Source organism: Pagrus major, chromosome 2, assembly GCF_040436345.1.
Source record: "Pagrus major chromosome 2, Pma_NU_1.0".
NCBI lineage: Eukaryota > Metazoa > Chordata > Actinopteri > Spariformes > Sparidae > Pagrus > Pagrus major.
In genome coordinates this window covers 13,470,901-13,492,943 of record NC_133216.1, presented here as the reverse complement: position 1 = coordinate 13,492,943, position 22,043 = coordinate 13,470,901, and the positions used below count along the sequence as shown (strand labels likewise).

The 22,043-nt window shown below is 40.7% G+C and overlaps 2 protein-coding genes across 5 annotated transcripts; both read right to left on the bottom strand.

Annotated features, from left to right (window-relative positions):
- Window positions 1–2: 2 nt before the first annotated feature.
- On the bottom strand, window positions 3–11,727 carry mfsd1 (major facilitator superfamily domain containing 1). 2 transcript variants are annotated; one of them, XM_073483147.1, is made up of 17 exons: window positions 11,468–11,727; window positions 11,251–11,303; window positions 10,897–11,009; window positions 10,720–10,762; window positions 10,540–10,607; window positions 9,864–9,972; window positions 9,616–9,718; window positions 9,134–9,232; window positions 8,614–8,725; window positions 6,878–6,934; window positions 6,533–6,689; window positions 5,994–6,091; window positions 5,770–5,882; window positions 5,626–5,673; window positions 5,414–5,480; window positions 1,142–1,247; window positions 3–901 (listed from the first exon to the last, which is right to left on the bottom strand). In XM_073483147.1, the coding sequence occupies exons 1-17, from the start codon at window positions 11,634–11,636 to the stop codon at window positions 842–844; spliced, it is 1,575 nt and encodes a 524-aa protein (XP_073339248.1). In that variant the 5' UTR covers window positions 11,637–11,727; the 3' UTR covers window positions 3–841. The 2 variants fall into 2 exon arrangements, with proteins under 2 accessions (XP_073339248.1, XP_073339241.1); XM_073483140.1 differs by lacking the exons at window positions 3–901; window positions 1,142–1,247 and adding an exon at window positions 1,400–3,873 and having other exon boundaries at window positions 11,468–11,722.
- A 3,307-nt stretch (window positions 11,728–15,034) lies between these two features.
- Window positions 15,035–19,421, bottom strand: LOC141010279 (P2Y purinoceptor 13-like). 3 transcript variants are annotated; one of them, XM_073483157.1, is made up of 5 exons: window positions 19,136–19,210; window positions 18,979–19,006; window positions 17,166–17,364; window positions 16,692–17,081; window positions 15,035–15,592 (listed from the first exon to the last, which is right to left on the bottom strand). In XM_073483157.1, the coding sequence occupies exons 3-5, from the start codon at window positions 17,343–17,345 to the stop codon at window positions 15,119–15,121; spliced, it is 1,044 nt and encodes a 347-aa protein (XP_073339258.1). In that variant the 5' UTR covers window positions 17,346–17,364; window positions 18,979–19,006; window positions 19,136–19,210; the 3' UTR covers window positions 15,035–15,118. The 3 variants fall into 3 exon arrangements, with proteins under 3 accessions (XP_073339258.1, XP_073339263.1, XP_073339271.1); XM_073483162.1 differs by lacking the exons at window positions 18,979–19,006; window positions 19,136–19,210 and adding an exon at window positions 19,263–19,421; XM_073483170.1 differs by lacking the exon at window positions 19,136–19,210 and having other exon boundaries at window positions 18,979–19,083.
- Window positions 19,422–22,043: the final 2,622 nt, after the last annotated feature.

Genomic DNA, 22,043 nt, shown 5'->3' with positions numbered 1-22,043 from the left:
GCTGTGTTTTGTAACTTTTATTATTTTAAATACAATAAAAATGGATTTGACAACATTCAACAGGTCACAGAAGTCACTCACTCGTGAGGCACGTTGACTTACTCTAACTTATTGCAACTTACACAACCTGAGTGTTCAGCAAAACTAAGAAACCTGCAACTAACACTGCAAATACTGAGCCTGTAAATCTGATTCTGTGGCCGGAGGTGACATTAAACTCTTGAGGGAATTAGCGCCCTCTGTCGTCTGCACAGGGAAAAACATCAGTCCAGTTTTATATGATACAAAAATCTCCTGGAAAACATCTTCTTGTTCAAAAGTAAGGAAAAAAGCTGAAGATCCAGTCAAATATAATCCTTAAAGGGGAACTATGTCGTTTTGGAGAACAAATATAACCTCAGAAATATTTATATTGTCCATGACTGAATAAACAAGCTGTTCTCAGAGGAAAATAAGGTCCCCACAACACTGTTTGAAGCTAGAAAGGTGGCAGGGTCCGCCAAATATAAACATGTAAAACAGTATCAAACTGTGTTGTCCTTTAAGGTCAGCTTGTTTATTCAGTCATGAAAACCAATAGAGTTTGTTTATTTAGTTTGTTTACGCATTAAAAACATCAGTCAATGAAGATGATTCTCTCCTGATTAAAATTTCCAGTCAAAAGAAAAAATCTTTAGAGTCATTAAACCAAAACCCGTCTTAACACCCAGAACAGTCATTTAAAAATACACTCAAGGCAAAATAAAGTGCGACGTCTTGTTCAAAAAGGAGACTTTGCAAGCATCCTCCTTTTTCTTTTTTAGTGCATAATCATCTCTAGTCACAGAGGGAGTGAAGGACATCATTTCAGTACACTCCTGTGAGCGAGTGATGACAGATGGGTAGAGCAGTGGTCGGGGAGCTGAGAGCAGAGAGGAAGAGAAAGACTCAGTGAATAGGAAAACCAAAGACCGCAGATAAAAGTGGAAGAGAGACTTGTGTTTAATTATAGAGTGAAGCTGTAAAACAAACCCTCCTGGCCTTCTTTCAAAAAAAAAAAAAGCAAATGTATGCCAGTGTCAAGATTATATAGGCTGGATGTAAAAATAAATGGGTTTCTGTTTGAGTTATGTCTAATCATAAGTGCTGTGTGTGTGCATACCTGTGCGCCCAGCCTGGAGAGGTACCGGTTGCGTAAGCCGAAAGCAGACATGGGTGTTAGTCTAGCGAGATCACCCTCTGTCGGCTTACTGGGTCGCCTTTTAATCCTGCAGGAATAACAACGTCGCCATCTTTACCATCTCTACAGCAAACACTGACATGAGTGCAGTTATATTGATGTTACCAAGAGGATTAATCGCCCACAGTGAAAGTAACTTATTACCACAAACAAAGTTGTACAATAACAAGAGAACGCAGATGCTTTCAAAAACGTGTGTTTAATTAAATGTAATTGTTCCGTCAACAACCTGGTATCAAATGTGATTTGGTTCAACAAACAGAGACTATTTTCAAATGACTTTCCTTCTAATCTCACCTTCTTTGATTGCACATGGGATCTTCTGTAATTTCTCAATCATATCTTTTTCTTTTTCACACTTTTGTATTCCACACATTCTTCTTTTTCAAAACCTGCCGCCTACATTACCCACAATGCAACTGAGTGACACCACTGGAGACAATTTGTCAGATTACAAGCAGCTTCCTCTGGAGCCACAAAAGGCGTCATCACATATGCAGTAGTTCTCCCCATGACCTGTAAACACACACTAATGTGTTGAAATTGGTGGAGCTGCCCTTTAAGCAGAGACCGCACTGCCGTCACAACACCACAGTGCAAGTGAGTGACGGGTGAGGAGCGCAGCGTGTCTGTCGCTGTGACAATGGTCATTTTAATGTGCAACTACAACATTTGAACTTCAACGCTATTGACCGTCTTCTTATGTGTGTTGGGCTTTTTTCTTTAAAGAGTAACTTAACACCAGACATTTACTCAAGTACAGTACTTAAAGGTGCAATATGTAAGAAAGCCAACAGCAGCTACAGTTGGCAGCAGTTAGCGGTTATTCTGGTTATATGCTCCCCCCATTTCTTTGGAGTATGAATTAAATACATATTGCACCTTTAAGTACAATTGTGAGGTACTTGTACTTTAGTATTTCCAGTGATGAAATGTAACTAAGTACATTTACTCAAGTACTGTACTTAAGTACAAATTTGAGGTACTTGTACTGAGTATTTTTGTTTTTCTGCTACTTTATACTTTCACTCCACTACATTTTGGAGGCGATTTTAATTTAAAAACTTTAGTTACAAGTTACTTTTCAGATTACATGCTGCATCAGAGCCAAATGATTCACCGATTCCAATAATTAGAGAAATGCTGAATACAGAATCTGATACGCGGTTATAGTATATATCCATTAATGTAAATATGTGGAGAATTTACTTTTACCAGTACCTTTGATACTTAAGTACATTAAATATCAGACTTTTACTCAAGCACTATTCATGAGTGACTTCCACTTTCACCAAAGTAATATTTTAACATGATATCCGGTGGTGATGTCAGTAAGAGGTTAACCCACAGGAGGAAAAAAAGACAATGTTCAGTGTGTTAAGTTACTCTTAAGGTTTTGATGAGTTATTTGCCCAGCTGAGGTAGTGAATGTTTATCATCCACAGTCTGCCACCCCGATAACAACACAGGGAGACAAATCTCTTTCCACATTAGCGGAATGGTGCGAGTTAAACAGAGTGCATTAATACTTTGCCTCACCGTTCAGATGAAGCAAGCAACAATTTGGGGCAGTGCTCACCACAAGTTAATTACCTGAGTTTGATAAACGAGCAAAACAGTCTAGAAAACATATTTTAAAACGTGAAACTGATTCTTTAAAAAGGTCACATTAATAAAACAGTTTGTATGAAGTTGATATTGTGAATATCATTATACGGGTAGAGTGTGCCGCTCTCTTTGTCTCATCTTTCATATCTTTATAGTAATGTGCCATTTGATTATTCAACAGAAAATTAATTTTTATGAACTTCCAAACCCGGCGAGGAGCGCATAAAAGAATTAAGAAATAAAAGAATTGACCGATAATGATTTAAACAATAAAGAGCTATGCTCTTTTTGAGATTATCCCCCATAAAAGGTCAATGACGCATAAAATTAAAATTGAGCATGAACTCGCTCTGCCTAAGGAAGATTTTGGTTGGCAATTATTGTGAATGCTGACAGATGATATGTACATAAATGAACTGCTGAGTGGTCCGCGATAAGGCCAGTAAAAGAGTCCTGCTGAAAACAATTTGTAAAAAGGAACATAAAAACGTCCACAAGGTTACTTCTATATACATATAAAACAATTGAATTAATATAGGACTCCTACATTGTGAGCTCCAATAACATGTCATAAAATCAAGCACTATTTATCAGAGATATAGGCACCTGTTCACAGGATAAGAGTCTCATCTTCTGCTCAACATTTAAAATGATTAAAACACCCTCCAAGCATCCTAACGATCTTCAGTAACTCACAAAAGTTGATGCCCAAGTTTGACACGCGCACACACACACACACATGCACACACACGCACAGGAGCCAGTAGAGAGTGGATATTGGAGGAGATGAAGTCAGTGCGTCAAGTCTGAGACGTGTCAATTGTCCAGAAAGGGACGTAGTAAGCTATCAACACAGGGTTGGTCATGTCAATAGCGGGTCCAGACAGTCAGTTCTGGTGGGAAGAGCCACAGATGACAGCACTGGGCGGAGTCAGTAGCGCAGTCCCGCCCCATGGCAGTTGATTGACAGCTCTGAGGTGGACAGTGCAGCCTGCTGGCTCCGAAGCCCAGGACCATGTGTGTTCCCTCATCATCATCATCATCATCTGGAAAATATCAGTTACAGCACAGACCAGAGAGTATTAGTCTGTATTTCCATACAACACAAACTATACACAACACAGAGCATGTTGTGTATAGAGATTACACAGATTAGATACAAGAATCAGAGACAGAGAGAAAGACACACAGCTGTAACCTCAGTGCTTATTGAGAACACTTGCGTGCCAAGAATGAGAACAGAAAGTAGTGATACCCAGAGCTTATGTACTTGTGTGGTTTGGATTTTTGTTTCAACACAAAATAAACCAACCACAAGTGGTGAGCTATTGACATGTGACGTTCAGTATGTACCAGGGTCTCTGCAGGATTCAACAAGTTCATTTAAGACCCTCTTGAGACCATTATGAATGCCATTTAGGACTTATTTCATGTAAAACAACCCCTAATCCACTGTGCAGAGGGTGCTTACCAGAGCTGCAGGAGTTGACGTCGTAAGTGCAGAGTGGGTCACTCTGGGGATGGACTTTAGTGATGCTCCCCATGTGAATAAAGAACTACATTGGGTGATGGCAGACTTTTGATTGTGGTTTTTTATGGCAGCTTTATGTTTTTCTTACTGCCCCCCCCCCCATGCTACTCTAGTGCCTTTACACCCAATGTTCATGATTTAAGTGCTTCAGCTGCAAATTCATTACTTTCAACAAGCTTCAAAGCACTAAATGTTCCACCCAGCCCCTTTAAAAGGTAGAAAATTCTGATTATTTGCTTTTTAAGGCCCTACAGAAACCCTGATGTACAAATATTTATGTTTAACAATATAAGCAGTTGATATAGCAACCATTTCCTTTACTAGATTGCAATAAAGGAAGTCTTGTTTAATTAGCTTTTTGTCATATTTATGGCAGATGTGTCTAGTTAGGTCAACTGCTAAAGCTCATTAAACAATGTTTTGCACGAGCATAAGTAAAGCCAAGTTCACACCTGTAGTTTGGACAGTTTCCACTTACAGGTACAGACAGATAACTGACACGCTGTACCTTATTACCAGCAGGCCACCAGCAGTTTTGCTGAAACAACCACTCAAGAAAAAAGTAAAGCCCAATCAGACAACATATTGATGACAACAAGGCTCATGACCTCCTTTGCACTGTTGTACATACACAGTAAAATGAAGCATGATTCTGCGACTCTGCATGCGAGTCATGTGGTCGATGCAGAATATGGGCTCAAAGAACAAATCCATAAAAACATCACCTGAGAGTCTCTTAATGAGAAAACATGAACTGTAACTACTCACATTAAAAATCATGCATAACCTGTTCAATCGTTCATTTTATCTCCCAGGACACTCTACAATAAAATGGAATAGTAAATACACCAGTTTCGGTATTTAGATGAAATTGACTGCATCAGGGTCGGCTAAGGACAGCAGGGGCTCTTACTAGTGCTCCTATCCCATTTTTGCCTGTGCCACTTGATTATATGAGTGGGTTTGTCATTATGTTTCTGAGATGCTTGTCTAATTGTTGGGTAAGTGGGCGGAAAAGCAGTGATGGAGGGTGAAGAAGGGTCAAAGCTACTCACTCTGCGTCTGAAGTGGCTTCTTTCTGGAGTTTGGCTCTGGCTGAGGCTGACCGGTTCAAATCTCCTCCTGGAGCAAGAAAGAGAGGGAAGAAGCAAGTGGCGGTAAGAAGAGGGGTGTGCCGAGATGTCACATGACAAAAGGAAAGAAAACAGAGACAATATGAAGAGGGGACAGCAGAGTGGGGTGAGAGAAGGCTGCAGTCCTCTCTTACCTTTAAGATAATCCACAAAGTAGAGCGACACCACGGCCATCAGTGCAACTGCAAGAAAGAAAAACAATGTTGAGAATCAAATACAGTCACTCAAAAGTGTCTGACGTGAGTTGGAAAGTAAACAGACAGACATAAAATACTGACAGCAGATGCAGGTGCAGAAAAACACTTCCAAAAACAGGTATCCTCTGGCATCCAGGATGGCTCCTGCAGCCATGGCGATGAGAGCAAGTCCCAGGTTCTGGATCGACTGCATGCTGACGGACGGAAGCAGAAGATTAAGCAACATCAATAATTAACACCGATTCCTAACTGTGTGTGTTTTAACTGTGGTTATGTGTGTAACATTCTCGTTGGGAGGTACATACAAGCCGTAGGCCGTCCCCAGCTGATGCTCCGGTACCACAAAGGCCACCATGGGCCACAGCGCACAGGCCAGTAAGGAGTAGGAGACACCCAGCAGGGACTGGAAAACAAGCGAGGACACACATGCTGTCATTACTTTACATTCCAGGAATATCTCCACAGGATTCCTGCTTATGATGTACCACCGTTAAAGTAACTAAAATGATGTGAGATTCAATTACTATTCTGGACATTAAGTTACGTTGCTACAGAAAACGGTTTGTTCAGCTACATATTGAGCTCCTACAGCTATCCAGTGGGAGTTGAATAGTTTTACATTAAACAGCAACACAATTAGTGTTTTAATTTCTTTATAGGCAAACACCAACTTAGCTGGATGTAATTAAAACAAATGAGGTGCCTGCAAAGCAAATCAGTGGGTTTGCAACAAGTAGGACAAAAACACTCACTGATTACACTAACATTGATTTCCCTCGTTCAGTTCATCCTACAGCTTTATGTTTATGAATGTACAAAATAAACATTGTGTCAGGTGCGTTACCATTGGGATCCATGGGTTCCAGAAGGTGAAGGCCAGCATCATGTGAGCGGTGAGAGTGGCGACCACGGCTATTATCACCCAAACCACATTCCTCCCTGTCCTATCAACCATAAAGCCCAGAACTGGAGATGCAGGGGCTGAGATGATGTAGACAATGCTTAGGAAGATAAGAGAGTGGCATGAAGGGTGAACACTAAGGACATAGCTACATATTTTAAAGGACAAATTCACAACTACTTCCCAAAACTGTTATTAGGACTAAGACCTCATTCAGACCAAACCAGGAGTTGCAATGAAATGCTAATCCTGATGATTCAGTGGCCCGTTACATGTGATGTGAGTTACCTGTTGACAGCTCTGGCTTCAGCTGGGGAGAAGTTGTACTTTTCGATGAAGAACACCCTGTAAATATAAAAAGACAGGAGCTCAGGCTCACATTGCTGCTCAGCCTTCACACTGATGTCACCACCAGAGGAGGAGAAATGGAGCCGACTCCTGCTGCAGGTGGCTCTCGCTCCTCCATATATTGTTTTCTGACCCATTTGCATAACAACTATTTGCTCTAAGCAGTGACCCTCTGTGGAAACACCGTGTCAGTTGCTAAGTGATTCGACAGTGCCTTTCAGTGAAGGAAATGCAGGTTGTGATGGCTTCAATTGGTTTCTTTCTGCGCTAACCTATTTGTCAAACCTCTTTCTATTCCTAACTCCCTCTCCCTCCCTTTGTGGTTCATGGACAACACAGCATTGTGAGGTTGTTGCACTGTTGAATCTGTCCTTAGACACAGGCATTGTGCCAATTTAATGGAGCTTATTTATTTAATTCATAACACACAATTTAACCATAATGCCGCCTTGAAGTGAATTATATGTTTCATTTACTCAGAGACAAGAATCGACCGAGATATTTTCATCAAGCACGAAACCCAATCGGCAAACAAAGCCCCTGTTTTCAGAATTATTATGTGGTCATAGCACCTTTTTTTCTGTTGGCGCAAAGGTTTGTAGAAAGATCTGAATCATTTGTGGCACAAAGGATAAGTCTGGTGATCCCTTTTCACTCCTTCATCACATGAAAAGATTAAACTAACAACAAATACTGTCTGTGTATCCAAAGCCTGAAATATCTTATTATCGAGCGCCAGACTTCTACCGTTGTCCAAAAACTATGAAAAAACACACATTAGGGAGCTGCACTCTAACTCAGGCTGACGTTCTCCTTCATTACAGTGAACATGGGCATTGTTTGTTTGGAGTCAATAATACACGGTCTTGCTGCCATGTACAGTAACTCTCTAGAGGTGGTAATCCACAGCTGAACATAGTGGACAGTATTTACTTCTGTTTGAGCTGTGTTTGCTGTGAATACATGGACGGCTGTTCAAGGGAACTACTAAGCCTTTTTTAAGAAATGAAACTATAAACATGTACACAGACAGGGTGTGGAAGCATTGGTGGTTGTGGTTTCATGGTTGGATTTGTTGATATTACAAAAATACACTCTGTGGCCTCTTTATTAGATACACCTGAGCGGTCTTATGTAATCCAATACAACAGTCCTGTCGTAACATCGGTCTCTAACCCAAAGATATCCAGTTTATGGTCATAAAGATCATAAAAGACACCAAAACATATTCGCATTCAAAAAGAGAATTTGTTTTTTTCTTACTCACACCGGTGACTCGATTATCAAAATAGTTGGCAATTAATTTAATAGTTGACAGCTAATCAATTAATCCTTACAGCTCCATTTGTTGGAAATGTTTCATTTCCAACAATTAAATTTTTGTGTCCTCCCTGTTTACACACATGGTGCATGCCAGTGTGTAAATGGGTCGCCAAAAAAACATTATGGTCTTCATAAAAGTAGACTTTATGGCAGAACTGTTGCATTGGCTTGCATTATATTGTGCATGTGTGCTGAATAAAGTGATCACTGAATGTATGATACAATATAACAACATCAACTGCTGGCCAAGTATAAGCATAAAAGTACAGTTCGAATAAATTAAATTCAAAAATCAATATGATGGATTAGGATGAGTGTGTGTGTGTATAAGAGGGCACTGATGCAGTACTCACTGTCCCAGTCCAATAAAGGGGAAAATGGCGACGTAGTATCCCACACAAATGATGAAGATGAGCCACAGAGTGAAGGGGAAGTCTTTCACGTCTGTCAGTTTGATCACTTCGCCTAAAAGGGAAGATTAGTGAAACAAGCAGGTCAGCTGGAGAGCATTATTTGCAGGGTTCCTACATCTTTTCCAAAGTCAAATTCAAGCACTTTAAGTGTTTTTAGGGCTCATTTTCAAGCTTTTCCTGAAATTTATAAACATATATAGTCATAAAAAGTATTATTTCACATCACGCCTGAACAACTGTAAAAAGGAGCAACGGCCTCTCTGAGAACAGAGGACACACTACACTAGAGAAAGCACTGAGGTCAATGAACTATCCAGCCAGAATGTCAATTTTAGGTAGATAACACCAAGTCTCTCGTGGTCCACACAGGCTGTGAAAGTAACTCCAGTAGTTATTAACCAGTGAAGCGAGAGAGGAAAAACAAAAGATAACAGCAAAGACTTTATCTTGTTATCAGCACCTGTTTTTCCTTCTTCTTTGTGGAGGATTTTCTCTGCTCTTTTGTCAAGGAACCCCAACACCAAGGCACAGACCAGTGAAAACACGCAGGTTACAGAAGCTAAGGCCACAAAAAAGATTAAAACATTACTACAACTGCTGACAGTTTCTATTGTTCATATGAATTTATCTCAGATTAAAGTGGCAATGGATACAAACTAGAAAAGAAAACACACAAGTGAAAGCACTTTTAGAACGTGTACGCAGTAACTGGAGACAATTATTAAGAACTGACACTTCTTCGAACACATGTGACTCATTTGTAGCAGCCAGCAGCACTTTTAGTTCTCCTTACCACTTCTCCCTTCTGTCTGCTGGCTGTGACATCTGAGATCATTAGTTACACAGATAAGATATAGCATTACTACAGATGCAGCACATGTAATCCAAGTCCTGATGTTTCAAACTCATCAATTTCAAGCAGAAGCGTCAAAAAGTATCTACCTATCATGAGCGATACTCCGAGTGTAGTGTGTCCAGGAGAGCCGACGCTGTCCGCCACTTTGCCGTACACCCAGCCCATGATGTTCATGTTCACTGTGCTGCCCTTGAGACGAGTGAAGAGGAGGATCAATGCATTAATTCACTGTGTCGATGACACGTATTCTGTACAGTTGGTTCATTCACTGTAATAACAGTTCAGAAAAGCGTGTTTGTAGTGTAACTCCATGATCTGTTGGTGGTGTCCTCACCAGTCGAGCCATGCTCAGCTGAAGGCCAAACACCAGATTTAGCTCCTTTCCTTTGAACCAGTTGACTGCATATGTGTTCTGGGCCACAGCCAAGGACTCGCCTCCGATACTGCCCAGGAAAAGGAAATCAGGGAGAGGGAGTGTGTAAGTTAAGGAATAGTACAACAACAACAAATGTTTTTTTTTTAACACATTAGGCTGAGAAACGGACAATTAACAGGGCTTTAAAAGGTGACCTATGATGCTTTTTTGTTTTTTTCCCTTTCCATCAGTGTTTTATAAACTGTACGTTCTTGTGCATGTAAAAGGTCTTGAAAGTTAAAAAGCCTAAAGTCTGTGCCAACAGGAGCTCCTCTCTCCCACAGAAAACACTGCTCCTGAAACGCCTCGTCCGTAGTCCTGCCTTTAAGTCTGTGACGTTGTGACACACATTTGCATTATTTAGCCTATATTCACTGATGCGACAAATAAAAATGTTAAGTCGCCAGATTTTTTGACATACATGGGACCAAAGTAGTCACCCTCCGGAGCACCGTTTAAAGCAACACTAGGTAGAAATGGTTATTTTGTGCGGAGACACCATTCACACGATTACAAGACACTGAACCATCAACATGATTTAGAAACTGTTATTTTAAGGTAAAATTTTTTACATAAGGTTGCTTTAGTTTCTCACCCAAACACGAACCGTCCAACTTCACACAGCCAGAAACGATTTACCAAAGCTCCGGTAGCAAATATTACCTTGGCAGAGAGGAAAAGTTCAAACATAAGAAAAAAAAGAAAGGGTTACTACATCGGCACCAATTTTCTCTACCTATTGATTCCTACTATCTAGATTTCAAAGTCAACCTACCTGCCCAACACAGACAAAGAGGGAAAAGATAATTGTTCCCAGCCTGAAAAACAAAAAGAAAAATGAAACATGAAACTGACCTAGATGATGAGCGCAAAAGCTACTCCACTCTTTCACTTTCACCTGTGCTGAACACAAACACACACTGATCTCAAAGTAGAAGAACTGTGTTTGTACCTGATGCCAAACACCCGGTCTATCAGGAATCCCCCGAAGAAGCAGAGGACCACGTTGGGCCAGGAGTACCAGGCGTACAGCTGCATGAACTTTGCAGTGTTCAGGTCCAGATCCTGGTGCAGTCAGGGAGGAAATCACATCAGGTTCTGAACTGAAACCCAGGCTGTATGATCTCTAATGGCTGCACATATGAGTAGTTTAATTTGACTGTTCTGGTTGGATTATTATGCAAATTTCTCTTTATGCACAGATGCTTCCCTAATCTGTCTTTTAGGTAAAAAATACATGACTAACAGGGGGACCGTGTGAATGTGAATTGTGGCATTTATGGTGCGTTCACAGAGGATGAATTACCTGGATGACTTCAGTCTGAAGTGCAGCCGGGTTGTCATAACAGAAGTAGCTTCCTGGAACAAATTAACACAGCACATACATGATGACACCGCATTCATTCAACGTTACGAGCCACAATGTGGGCTTTCTCTCAGCTAAGAGTAACTTATGCAACTTGAATCTTCACAATAAAGCATTCAGGGTGTCGACAGGGAAGTTATGGCTCGCCTCCACTCACCGAATCCCAGGAAGCACATGAACACCAGGACGACCACTCGGTGCAGGAGGTGGCTGGGGTCGCAGATGGGCGACAGCGGTCTGCCGGGTCCGCTGGCCGTGTGTCTGCCGCCGGACGGCCCCTCGTCCTCGTCTCCCAGCAGGCTGCGCCGCTCCTCGTAGTCCGCCATGTTCGTTTGTTTGGGATGTGCGGGACAAAAGTTGACGGCAGCGGAGGAGGACGCAGACGGATCACATGACCCGGCTGGGACGTCACGTGGCTTGTAGCAGCAGCAGCAGCAGCAGCCAGTGTGCCCATCCGGTTGTGTTTATGTCGGCGCGCGTGCCCGTGAAGCTCAAGCAGCTAGCGGGAGCGCGCCCGAAAGCAACGCGTCGTTGTGAGTAAAAGTGACGGTTAAAGGGAAATTGCTTCACACATGGGCAGAGGGTGTGTTGGTGCTGAAACAAGGTATTTTAACGACCATCGATTGATTTAGCATGTGCCGAATTTACAAGAAGGCCCGAATGGGTAAGAATTTGTCAAAGTCAGCATTTCAAAAAGTTTATAAAGTTTTTCCTAACTCAACATCTTACAAAATTGAGTGATTTTGAAATGGAGTCTGGGGAGTTTCTCTCCGTCTTTATCCCCGGGCTGTTGTTGGCTGTGTAATTGCATTTACCATGACGTCATTACATATGCCTTCACGTGTAGTGGTGAGAAACAGTTTTAAAAAAGGTCATCTTGTAATTTAAAGGATTATAGGAAGATTATATGTTGTATTCTGAGAAATATGAGGTAATAATTTATTTTTTAATTGTTTGGACTTTTGTGGACTTAAGATTAATATTTAAATATTACTTTTGGGACAGAGAGAAAATGATATGTACTCATAGAAATGATATGGAGTCAGAAATGAGATGTTCTGGGTTATCTTATGGGTCTTAGACATAGACGGAGTTTATGTTTTGGGTGGAGTTTCGTTGTCCAAAAAACATCTCCTGGAGCTTCACAGCAAAACAGTGTTGCAGCATCTTCAAACCCTGGTTAAAATTAAAATATTATTAAGTGACTCAGATTTGAAGTGTAACTACTACACCCTCCTACACTTAATAAATAAATAACGTTTTAACCATTCAGAGACATGTAGAAGCCAACTCATTCTCAATTATTTTCATTATTTTCATTTATTTATGTATTGCATGAGTCAATGACATTTCTGAGCTACGTGTCCTCCAGTTTTGGGGCTTTTTTGCCCCCCTAGTGGCCAAAATTGATTCGGCTTGAGGGCTTTTCTCTCTATCAGCGTCAAAGTTAAGGCCACCTTTGTTCTTCTATTTTGGTGAGTTCTATGGTGATCTAAAATGTACATTTAAACTTTTTTCCAAGTGTTTAAGAAGAGTGAGGTACGCGTTTCAGTGTCTTGTATCCATTACTGAAAGTTTGAACAATGTGTCACGATGACATGTTTGACCCAAAGCTTAAGTCTAAGCTCTAATAAGCTGCCTAAAAGCCATTTCCCTGGGGCGTCATGACATAAAACTGCTTATAAACCTCTCCTGATTGGCATTTCTGACATGCAGACTTGACAGGTTTCTCTGACAGGCAAGCTGTATCACCATGTTTCATTAGGTTGTCCACATGCATCTAGTTATATGAAACTGTCAGCTCACACCTCTACCTGCTTCTTATTTATCTACCTCTTCTCTGAACTTGTGTCCGTGCATACTGCTAGGCAACACTATCTCCAGGGTTTATTTAATTTCCATGAATGTCATTTAGAATTTCTCATAATTCACTACTGCAGGGTCATCTGTCAGAGGATTTAATCTGAGGGTGACAAACGGTCCTTCCCCCGGCTGCAGCCGCCGCTCCGACCGCTCTGTAGCTCATTAATTTCCTGCCCAAATATCAGCCTCTGTCGTAGCCAACAGAGGGTGGGATGGAGGAAGATCATTTTTCATTATTACATTAATCAAAGCCACATGCAGACACGATTGTAAATCAGGTGGGAGGTGACATTAATCCTGCAGAACCGGTTTGTGAATATCCTGAAACCCGTCTTCGGCGTGTTGCAGTGTTTAAAAAAGTCAATTTATTCCAGTTCTCTATTTTTTTCCTGCTCTTGTTCAATTCAAAAATTAATGACACAATGACACTACTGCAGTATTGTGAAAGGCAATACTGTACACCCTACTTGCAAATGCTTACCACCTTGGGTGTTGTTTTATTTGGTTTACATACATAGAATCACCTAATCTCCAATAGAGTGATATGAGTCTACAGTTTCTGTTGGCCTCTTGCGCAATCATTATCAAAATTGCCACAGAGACTTGTCAACAGTGATAAATGAATCATTATCTCGAGTTAGTGCTAACAATAAGAGAAGCACCATAAATAGTCAACATTTTCCCACAGAAAACACGGCTCTTAAACGCCTCGTCAGCAGTCCCGCCTTTAATTGCATGACTTAATGACATCACGCTACATCACCATGTCACACATTTGCCTAATTTATGCCTATATAGCGGCTAGTTTGGCACAAAAGAATTGATTGAGCACAGCTGCTCTGTTGTTGTTAGTGGGGGGTCAGGCGTGTGTGAGCTGACCAATCAGAGCAGAGCAGATTGGGTATTCAGGAGGGGGGGTTCTTCTTAAAGAGACAGGAGCTAAAACAGAGCATTTCAGACAGAGGGGGAATACAGAGCTGCTGCATTGGACAGTATGAGAAAACTGACATGTTTTGTGAGCCTTAAAGCATGTAACCTGTTATTATGAACCTGAAAATGAGCATAATACATTTCCTTTGCACAAAAATCAATTAACCATCCTTTTATTTCTTCTCTGTTGGGATATATTTTACATTAGTTTGAACATGTTATGAACTTTGAGTCATTATCATCACCATCTGTATAGACTTCTGTGGTAGAGGAGATAGGTTTGGGTGTTTTTATCCTCCAATGTGATCGGCTGCCTTTGTTGCACAGCGAGGTGCTTCATGTGCATTCGTGCGGTCATTGCTCATGATCTTGTGTCTATGAGGGTTTGAAGGACAGATGTAATCAGAAATGTCATTTTGTCACATGTTTTAGATTCATTTCCTACCCCCTCAACCAAGTTGACTCATACAAACACGTATGCTGGTTAAGATTCCCAGCATTCAAGTCGAACACCATGCAGTTGTAGTATGAAATATATAAATTTTATTATTATTGTTATTTATAGTACACAGAAGTTATGGCTGTAAGCAGTGCCTATTGCTGTCCTCTGCTCCCTGCTCATTTTGTTATCGTTCAGTCCTTGTGTGTGTGGTGTAATCATTGGAGAATATGCACTCAAGATGTTCACCCTCTAGCCCAACTTTTGAGAAGGGAAAGTGCAGTTTTGACGAGATTAGCAAGAAGGAAGCAGAAAATGACAGTAAGCACAATTAAGGAAATGTGTGGGATGACTTAGCAAACATGTAGCAGAAGTGCTTGGTTAATACTGTACCAAAAGCAGTAGTCATTGTTCAGGAACGCCTCATCACATTTTTTACATTTTGATCACATTGCATGAATTTCACAACCTATTTCATCGAGATACAATTATATTTACAAGTAAAACAACACATTCTTTCAGGCAGTCTTGACAGACAGTTATTTATAATGTCCCATCGTCCATTTACACTCTTTGTTACTGTGGCAGCCCATTATATGACAGTTTGTTACTTTGGGCCATCTGCGACATCTCCAGCTGAGTTGACGTTGCCGTGGGAGACTCCATGCCGCCCTTGTGGAGCGGCCTACGGCAGAGTGTGGCTGTCAGTTTCTTCCTGAACACTTTACACAGGAACACGTAGATGAGCGGGTCCAGGCATACGTTAGTGGCCGACAGCCACAGGGTGGTTTCCTTGGCGATATAAAGTGCATTCTGTGCCCGGCAAAAACCCGCCAAGCTGCCGGTTTGGGTCAGAGTGTAGGGGACGCGGGCAAAGTGAAAAGGGGCGAAGCAGACAAAAAACACCCCCACCACCACAAAGACCTTTGCTTTGGTTCTGCGACTGGCTGCTTGAGATCTGCTCTTTGAGGCTTTGTATGACTCATAAACCTTCTTGCTGATGAATGTGTAGCAAACCACCATCAAGGCCAGTGTCCCCCAGAAAACCACCTGCAAGTACACATAAAAAAAAACACAATGAGGACAGTGGTTTCTCAGTTGTTTTCACAGCCAGTTTCAGTCAGTTGTAGTGCCACCATTTCAATAATTCTATAGTAAATAGTGCACAGTACTTAAATGTGCTGATATCACAATGCAGATATTTTACAGGTAAAGTTCAACACTGTCTGCGTTAGATAACATGTTTAGAGCCTGGTACAATAAAAGATTTTGGTCTCTGTAGCTAAATCCCTCATTTGTGACTGTATGGGTGTGAATTTTGTATAACTCATTCATTTTAATTCGGTGTAGGCCAAAATGTATGCATAATTAAAGGCATTGGCAATCTGAGTGACGGATTGCTGCTAGCTGTCTAGCTACATAGAGAAAAATAGTGGTTCTTTAACTATTCTTTGAGGTGGTTGAGGTGTGATATAACAGTACTGCCGTGCAAAAAACTTTAAAAACCCTCATAAGTTCCTCTATGATTATGAGCCAAAGCAGCACTTCTTCTTATACACACTTATTGTGAAAGTAATTTAGTGCTGTATGGCACTTTTAATAGTTCTATATATACACACAATTTGACAAAGGTGACATATAGCACCCATGATTACGAGCCAAAGAACCACTTTTAGTGCTATTTAGCACCAGTTTTTATGGTGTAGCTGTTAGCTACCAGGCTGCCTGTTTTTGGATTAGTAGGGAGATAAAGCTGCTGTAAGGATTATTTTATTATTACTGGCCAAAGCCACCACACTGACCTGTCACGGTTACTATGTTCATGTTTATTGTACAGTCTATGGTCTGTGCAGTAAATGTGAAGCTACTGCTGGAAACAGAGTAACAAAATCCAGATACTGGCACCTCTAAAGCTCACCGACATGTCATGCTGTGGTCTTGTTAGTTTAAGCCATACATAAAAACGAGACGTTGTGGTTTTTGCACCTGGCCATGAAATAGTCCGACAAAATCTACCCATAAAACCAAATAGTGTGTTTTTTTCACTTTAGTCTTTGTATGAAAGGAACCCAATGCTATGTGTTGATTAGTGAGCTTTAGAGGTGCCTGTAGGCTGATTTTGTAACTATTCCTTTATTTTTATAGCTACCTGACAGAAGTAGTTGATTCCCTCGTGCCAGATCATGCCGGCTCTGCTCTTCATGGAGGTGCACTTCAGTCTGTCTCCAGAGACCTTTGGTGACTGGTCACTCAGAATCACGTTGGGTAATGCTATAGATAACATCACCACCCAGACGACTGCACTCAGCACCTGACCCACACGCACCTTCTGCAGGGGACACTTCCCAAAGGGCCTGACTATCTTCAGGTAGCGGTCCAGGCTGATGAGGCCCAGCAAGAGGATGCTGATGTACATGGTGATGTAGAAGAGGACCGCAGAGTATCGGCAGTGGAAGGCGCGTAGCTGCCAGGAGCCCACACCTGCATCACTTAAGACTCTCAGAGGGATGGTCAGGGTCATCAGCAAGTCAGCCACCACCTGGTAATGAAGGGTTTATTTATTTATTTATTCATTTTGTTCTGCACTGACAACACATATGAAGCAAAAGCCTGCATGTCTTACCACATTTTTTAGAAAGACGACAAACGTTGAGGTGCTGGGGATGTTGAAGAAGATCCACGCAGCCAGGGAATTTAGTATCAGGGCGACTATAAAGAGGATGCTGTAGAGGCAGGGGAACACCACGGCTGTCACACTGGTGTCCCGAACACACTTGGAAGTGTTTGACAGGGTGGTGTTCATCTTCTGATCTTCGGCGGACCTTCAGAAGGGTGAGAGTGAGGAAAGACGATAAAAAGAGAGTAAGATTGACACAAAGGGTGAATGCACAGTAAAGTCATGTAAATACATAAACAAATTATGCTGAGAGGGAACTCTGTACGTGTTGTTTACAGAAGCTATACATATGCAAAGATCAAACCATTTGTCAGCTGTTTGCGTCACTCAAACTTTCAGATTCAAATGAGCTTTGTTTGCATGAATGTTTAAGTTACATTATCGTCAAAGCTTGATCACATTTTATACAAGAGAAAGAAATAGATGATCACAATATAACAGATACAGATACCTACATTTTAAACACTCTTAATCAGCGTAGTGCTTGTTTCTCTTAGTTTATGACAATTATCAACATATACTGCACACTGACTTTTCTCCCCACATAGACTTTATATTTCCAGCAGTTTATTTCTTGTACGATCTTATTTTAACTTTATTCCTAAATGGCAATTTCAGGGGCATACTAATACTATTTTTCATTTAAACACGAAACACAGTGTAACTACTCTATTTCACCACATTTAGACAAGGGGTCACTCAGGAGAACTGACTGATCTGAAGGTTTATACTGGTAAAGCTACCAATTTAATTCAGAATGCACAGATACGCTTAATATACAGTGATGAAGGTGTCCAACAACCAGTGGAGGGAGAAGTATAAGTATATTCATACTTATAGATTCATGCTAACAGTATAGTAAGTTATGTAGGTAAAAGTATGTAATATCTGGAATATGTACTCAAAGCACAAAAAATGCCCCAAAAAATGGATTTATCAGCTGATTATTTTCTTGATTAACTGTAAAAAATCTGAAATAGTAAGGAAAATGTCATTACAATTGCCACAATTCTTGTTTTGTCCAACCCATAGTAAAAAAACAGCAACTCACATATATTCAAATTAAATCCGAATAATTGAAAGTGAAAGAAGCAAAGCCTCACATTTTAAAAAAATGGAGCCATTAAATGTTTTTGCATGAAAGATTTCAGTCAACCAGTTCTTCCAGCTGTACTTGTAAATACTTTTGAGTGGTTTAATTATAACAAAACATTATATTTTATGATGCTCTTGTTAATTAAATGTTAATTTGCGAAGTAACCAGAAAGTAGTGTGTATGTAGCGGAGTAAAAATCCCAACATGTCCCTCTGAAACACAGCGAAATAGAAATTGCATTCAAAGAAAAGACTAAAAAAGAAGTAAAGTAAAAGTTGCCTACCTCAAACACACTGATGATACTGATGCATGTGAAAAAATAAAGACTTCTTCTTTTTCTTCTTCCCCTTCTTATTTACACCACTCCCAACTAACAAACTCTCTCTTAGTTCATTTAGGATTCTCCTGCTGTCTGACAGTATATCTGCTGGTGTGTCTGTCTTTACATTGGAAAACAGTCACAGCCTTAAATAACACCGAGGCCAGGAGCAGGCGCCATGGTAACCCGCATATGCTGTACTCTTCAACTATTTTTTCTCTTTTAGTGCACATTAATATTAATTAGGTCTGTCGCAGCTATTGTAACACAAAATCTATCCTCCTAGCTTAAGCTGGTGTTTTCTCTAGAAGATGATACTTGTAAAGCCAATAATTGAGTCTTACCTTCTTATCGTGTCCTTATCGTCTGTGACTGTGGGGCATGTGAGATATAATAAATAAAGGAATAAAAAAAAAAGGAAGAAGAGAAATATCCAATTCCCCTTTCTCTTTCCCACTCACAGGAAGGAAATGAAACACTAGAAAACCCAAAATTGATTACCTTGTGTTCTTTAGTATAAAGTTCAATCTAGAAAAAACCCGTGCTGACCTAATGAGGTTCCAGCCTCTCTGTCTTTCTCAGTACTTCTCTCCCTCTTTAAGCGTGTGTGTGTGTTTGATGCTCTTACAATGGGTGGTCTCTGGAGCTACTGTGTGGCTGTCTTGTCACAATCCCAATGAGTTTGCCAGTCTTCCTCCGGGTGAAAGACCCTTTCCTTCCTCGCTTCCTGTTCCAATTGTCTGCCGAGAGGCTTGTTCTGCTCCGTGCCAGGCCCCCTTCCTCCGTGAGCTTGCGTCAGTCTCTGTAGCTCTTGACAGGCGAACACCAAAGCCATGGACTCATTTCTCGACCCACATCTACAGACCTCCTGCCCCCCCCGCTCCCCCCTCCATCCTGTGGCTTATTTACTCCACCTCTATCTGTCTGTCTCTGCTCATGATGAGACTCTTCTCGTGTGATGTGCTTTTGTTGCTCCCCTGAACTCATTTAATACAGTACTCGGTGCAAAATGTCATTTAGTATTTTTATGTAGAACTACTAAAACCAGATATACGACTCTCTTGTCTGTGTCAAAGACAACACACGACAAAAACAGTGTATAAGTGACCGACCATTTCCTTCTCCCTCATATCTGAACACGTTTCCTCGAGTTTAATTCCCTATTGTGTTCTCTTGATAAAAATAGTGCACTCTGAGAACAACACAACACGATTTCCTGTGTGATCCTCCTTGGATCATGGCCACATGATGACCGATGGGAAACCGCACAGCTGAGAGATGACATGCATGTGTTTACAACAGGCCCCCCAGTGAACTTTCAACTTATGTGACAGAGTAACTTGTTGTTGTTGTTTAATCAGAATCTGTTTATATGACAATGACGCAGATACATGTAGCTTTCAGACTTAAAGGAGACATATGCTCATTTTCAGGTTCCTCATTTTATTTTGGGTTACTACTAGAATAGGTTTACATGCTTTAATGCTCAAAAAACACATCACTTTTCTCATACTGTCCAGTGCTGCAGCTATGTATCCCCCCTCTGTTTGAAACGCTCTGTTTTAGCTCCTGTCTCTTTAAGGCCCCCCCCCCCCCCCAATACCCAGTCTCCTCTGATTCGTCAGCTCACACACGCCTGAGCCAGCAGAGCTAACAACAACAGAGCAGCTGTGCTAAATCAATTCTTAAGCGCCAAACTAGCCGCTAGGCATAAACTATGCAAATATGTGACATGGTGACGTAGTGTGATGTCACTAAGTCACAGAATTAAATGCGGGACTACTGAGGAGCGTTTCAGGTGCAGCGTTTTCTGTGGGAGAGAGGAGCTTCTGTTGATGTGGATTTTTCACATGCACCATAACATATATATATATATAAAACACTGAAGGAAAGTAACAAAAATGGAAAAGCATAATGTGTCTCCTTTCACAATAATCAAAATGGCAATTGTGAAAAAATAACAGCCCTGGTTCAATCGCATCACACTGTACCAAAAGATAAACATCTCGTCACCGCATGTACCAGCTGTCAGGTTTTCTGTTGCAGAATCACAAACTTCACAAGTCCTTCAAGGTCACACTTACACACTGAGCAGAATAAAGCCTCAATTTTGCATTTATTTTTGGATTGATCACCACATTTGATGGAATTACGGCACATTTGTTTCATTTGTTTTACAGCTGAACACAATCTTTACAGAGGACACACACCAGTGAAACTAACGTGATCTTCATTGCACACATCCTTCACTCATCACTTGCTATATTAAGTGCTGGTTAGCATGCTGCAAACTGATGACACTGGCTGATTGACACATTGCAAAAATATCTGCAGCACCCTTAGATACATTTTTACTGATACCACAAGCATTGTACAATTTCAGCGTGCAAATGTTAACAAGCTTCAACTGAACTTGCTTTGCATGGCAGCTTCATTCACGGTCTTTATTTGCCTCTGAGTTTCAACTTCCAGAGCTACTTTAAAACTGTGTTTTGTTGACACATAAAACAGCATTATATCACCGGCTTCTTACTGTTTATCTCGTCCATCCTTATTGTGTTTCCTGTTAATGGTTCTCAAGCTATTTAGAGCGGCGCTTTGACAAGACACCAAACAGCGCAGCACAACTTACAACTACAACTAACACAGGCTTAAGAAATTAAATGCAGCGAGCAGCAAAATCTTAATATATACATGAAAAAATAATCTGACATTTAATCTACAAAACCTACAGTGACATAAGAGCTCAGTCATAACATAACATTTTCAGAAGTATAAAGATCCTTTCCTGGGGTAAAAAAATACTCCACTATGAATAAAAGCTGTACATGCAACACATTACTTACAGGTGCAATATGTAAGACTTTTAGTTGAAACGTTGACTAAAATTATCAACAGAATATGAAGAACAACCGGTCCAACATTCCTGTGCTATAAACCATACATTAAGCAGTTGTAAATGTTCTTAAACTTCAGTTGCAACTTTATAACGGCCATCCAAATAATGCGTACAGATGAACAAACAACTCTTGTTAAAAAATTGCTCAATAGTTTTTAATGCTTTTAATTGTTTGTTAACAGTGAAATAACTATTAACTAAAGTATAATTAACTGTAAATGTACCTTTTATTAATGGCAGTTAATATACAGTGTTACCTGTCCCTTCCTGTGTGAACCATGTTTCTCTGAAAAGTCTACTTGTTAACCCAGACTGAGCCTGACACCACTCCAAGGGGTTTTTAGCATAAAAAGTGTGCACGTTTCTTATCTCTAAAGGAACTCTAAAGGAAAAATTCACATTAAAGTCGCCACATTTGGATAGCCATGGTTTTCGCTGGACAGGAAGGGAATGATAAACTGTAATTAGCCGTGTTTCCTTAAAGCATTTTGAAGAATATCACATTTTACG

What these genes read in the sequence shown, in the direction of transcription:
- mfsd1 (XM_073483147.1), bottom strand. Translation starts at nt 11,636, where the DNA reads ATGGCGGACTACGAGGAGCGGCGCAGCCTGCTGGGAGACGAGGACGAG. An exon ending in AGCTGAGCATGGCTCGACTG is followed by an intron (nt 9,719 to 9,863) that starts GTGAGGACACCA and finishes ACTCGTCTCAAG; the next exon opens with GGCAGCACAGTGAACATGAA. An exon ending in CCCTTTATTGGACTGGGACA is followed by an intron (nt 6,935 to 8,613) that starts GTGAGTACTGCA and finishes TTATATTTACAG; the next exon opens with GGTGTTCTTCATCGAAAAGT.
- LOC141010279 (XM_073483162.1), bottom strand. Translation starts at nt 17,345, where the DNA reads ATGAACACCACCCTGTCAAACACTTCCAAGTGTGTTCGGGACACCAGT. An exon ending in TCGTCTTTCTAAAAAATGTG is followed by an intron (nt 17,082 to 17,165) that starts GTAAGACATGCA and finishes CTTCATTACCAG; the next exon opens with GTGGTGGCTGACTTGCTGAT. An exon ending in GAATCAACTACTTCTGTCAG is followed by an intron (nt 15,593 to 16,691) that starts GTAGCTATAAAA and finishes GTGTACTTGCAG; the next exon opens with GTGGTTTTCTGGGGGACACT.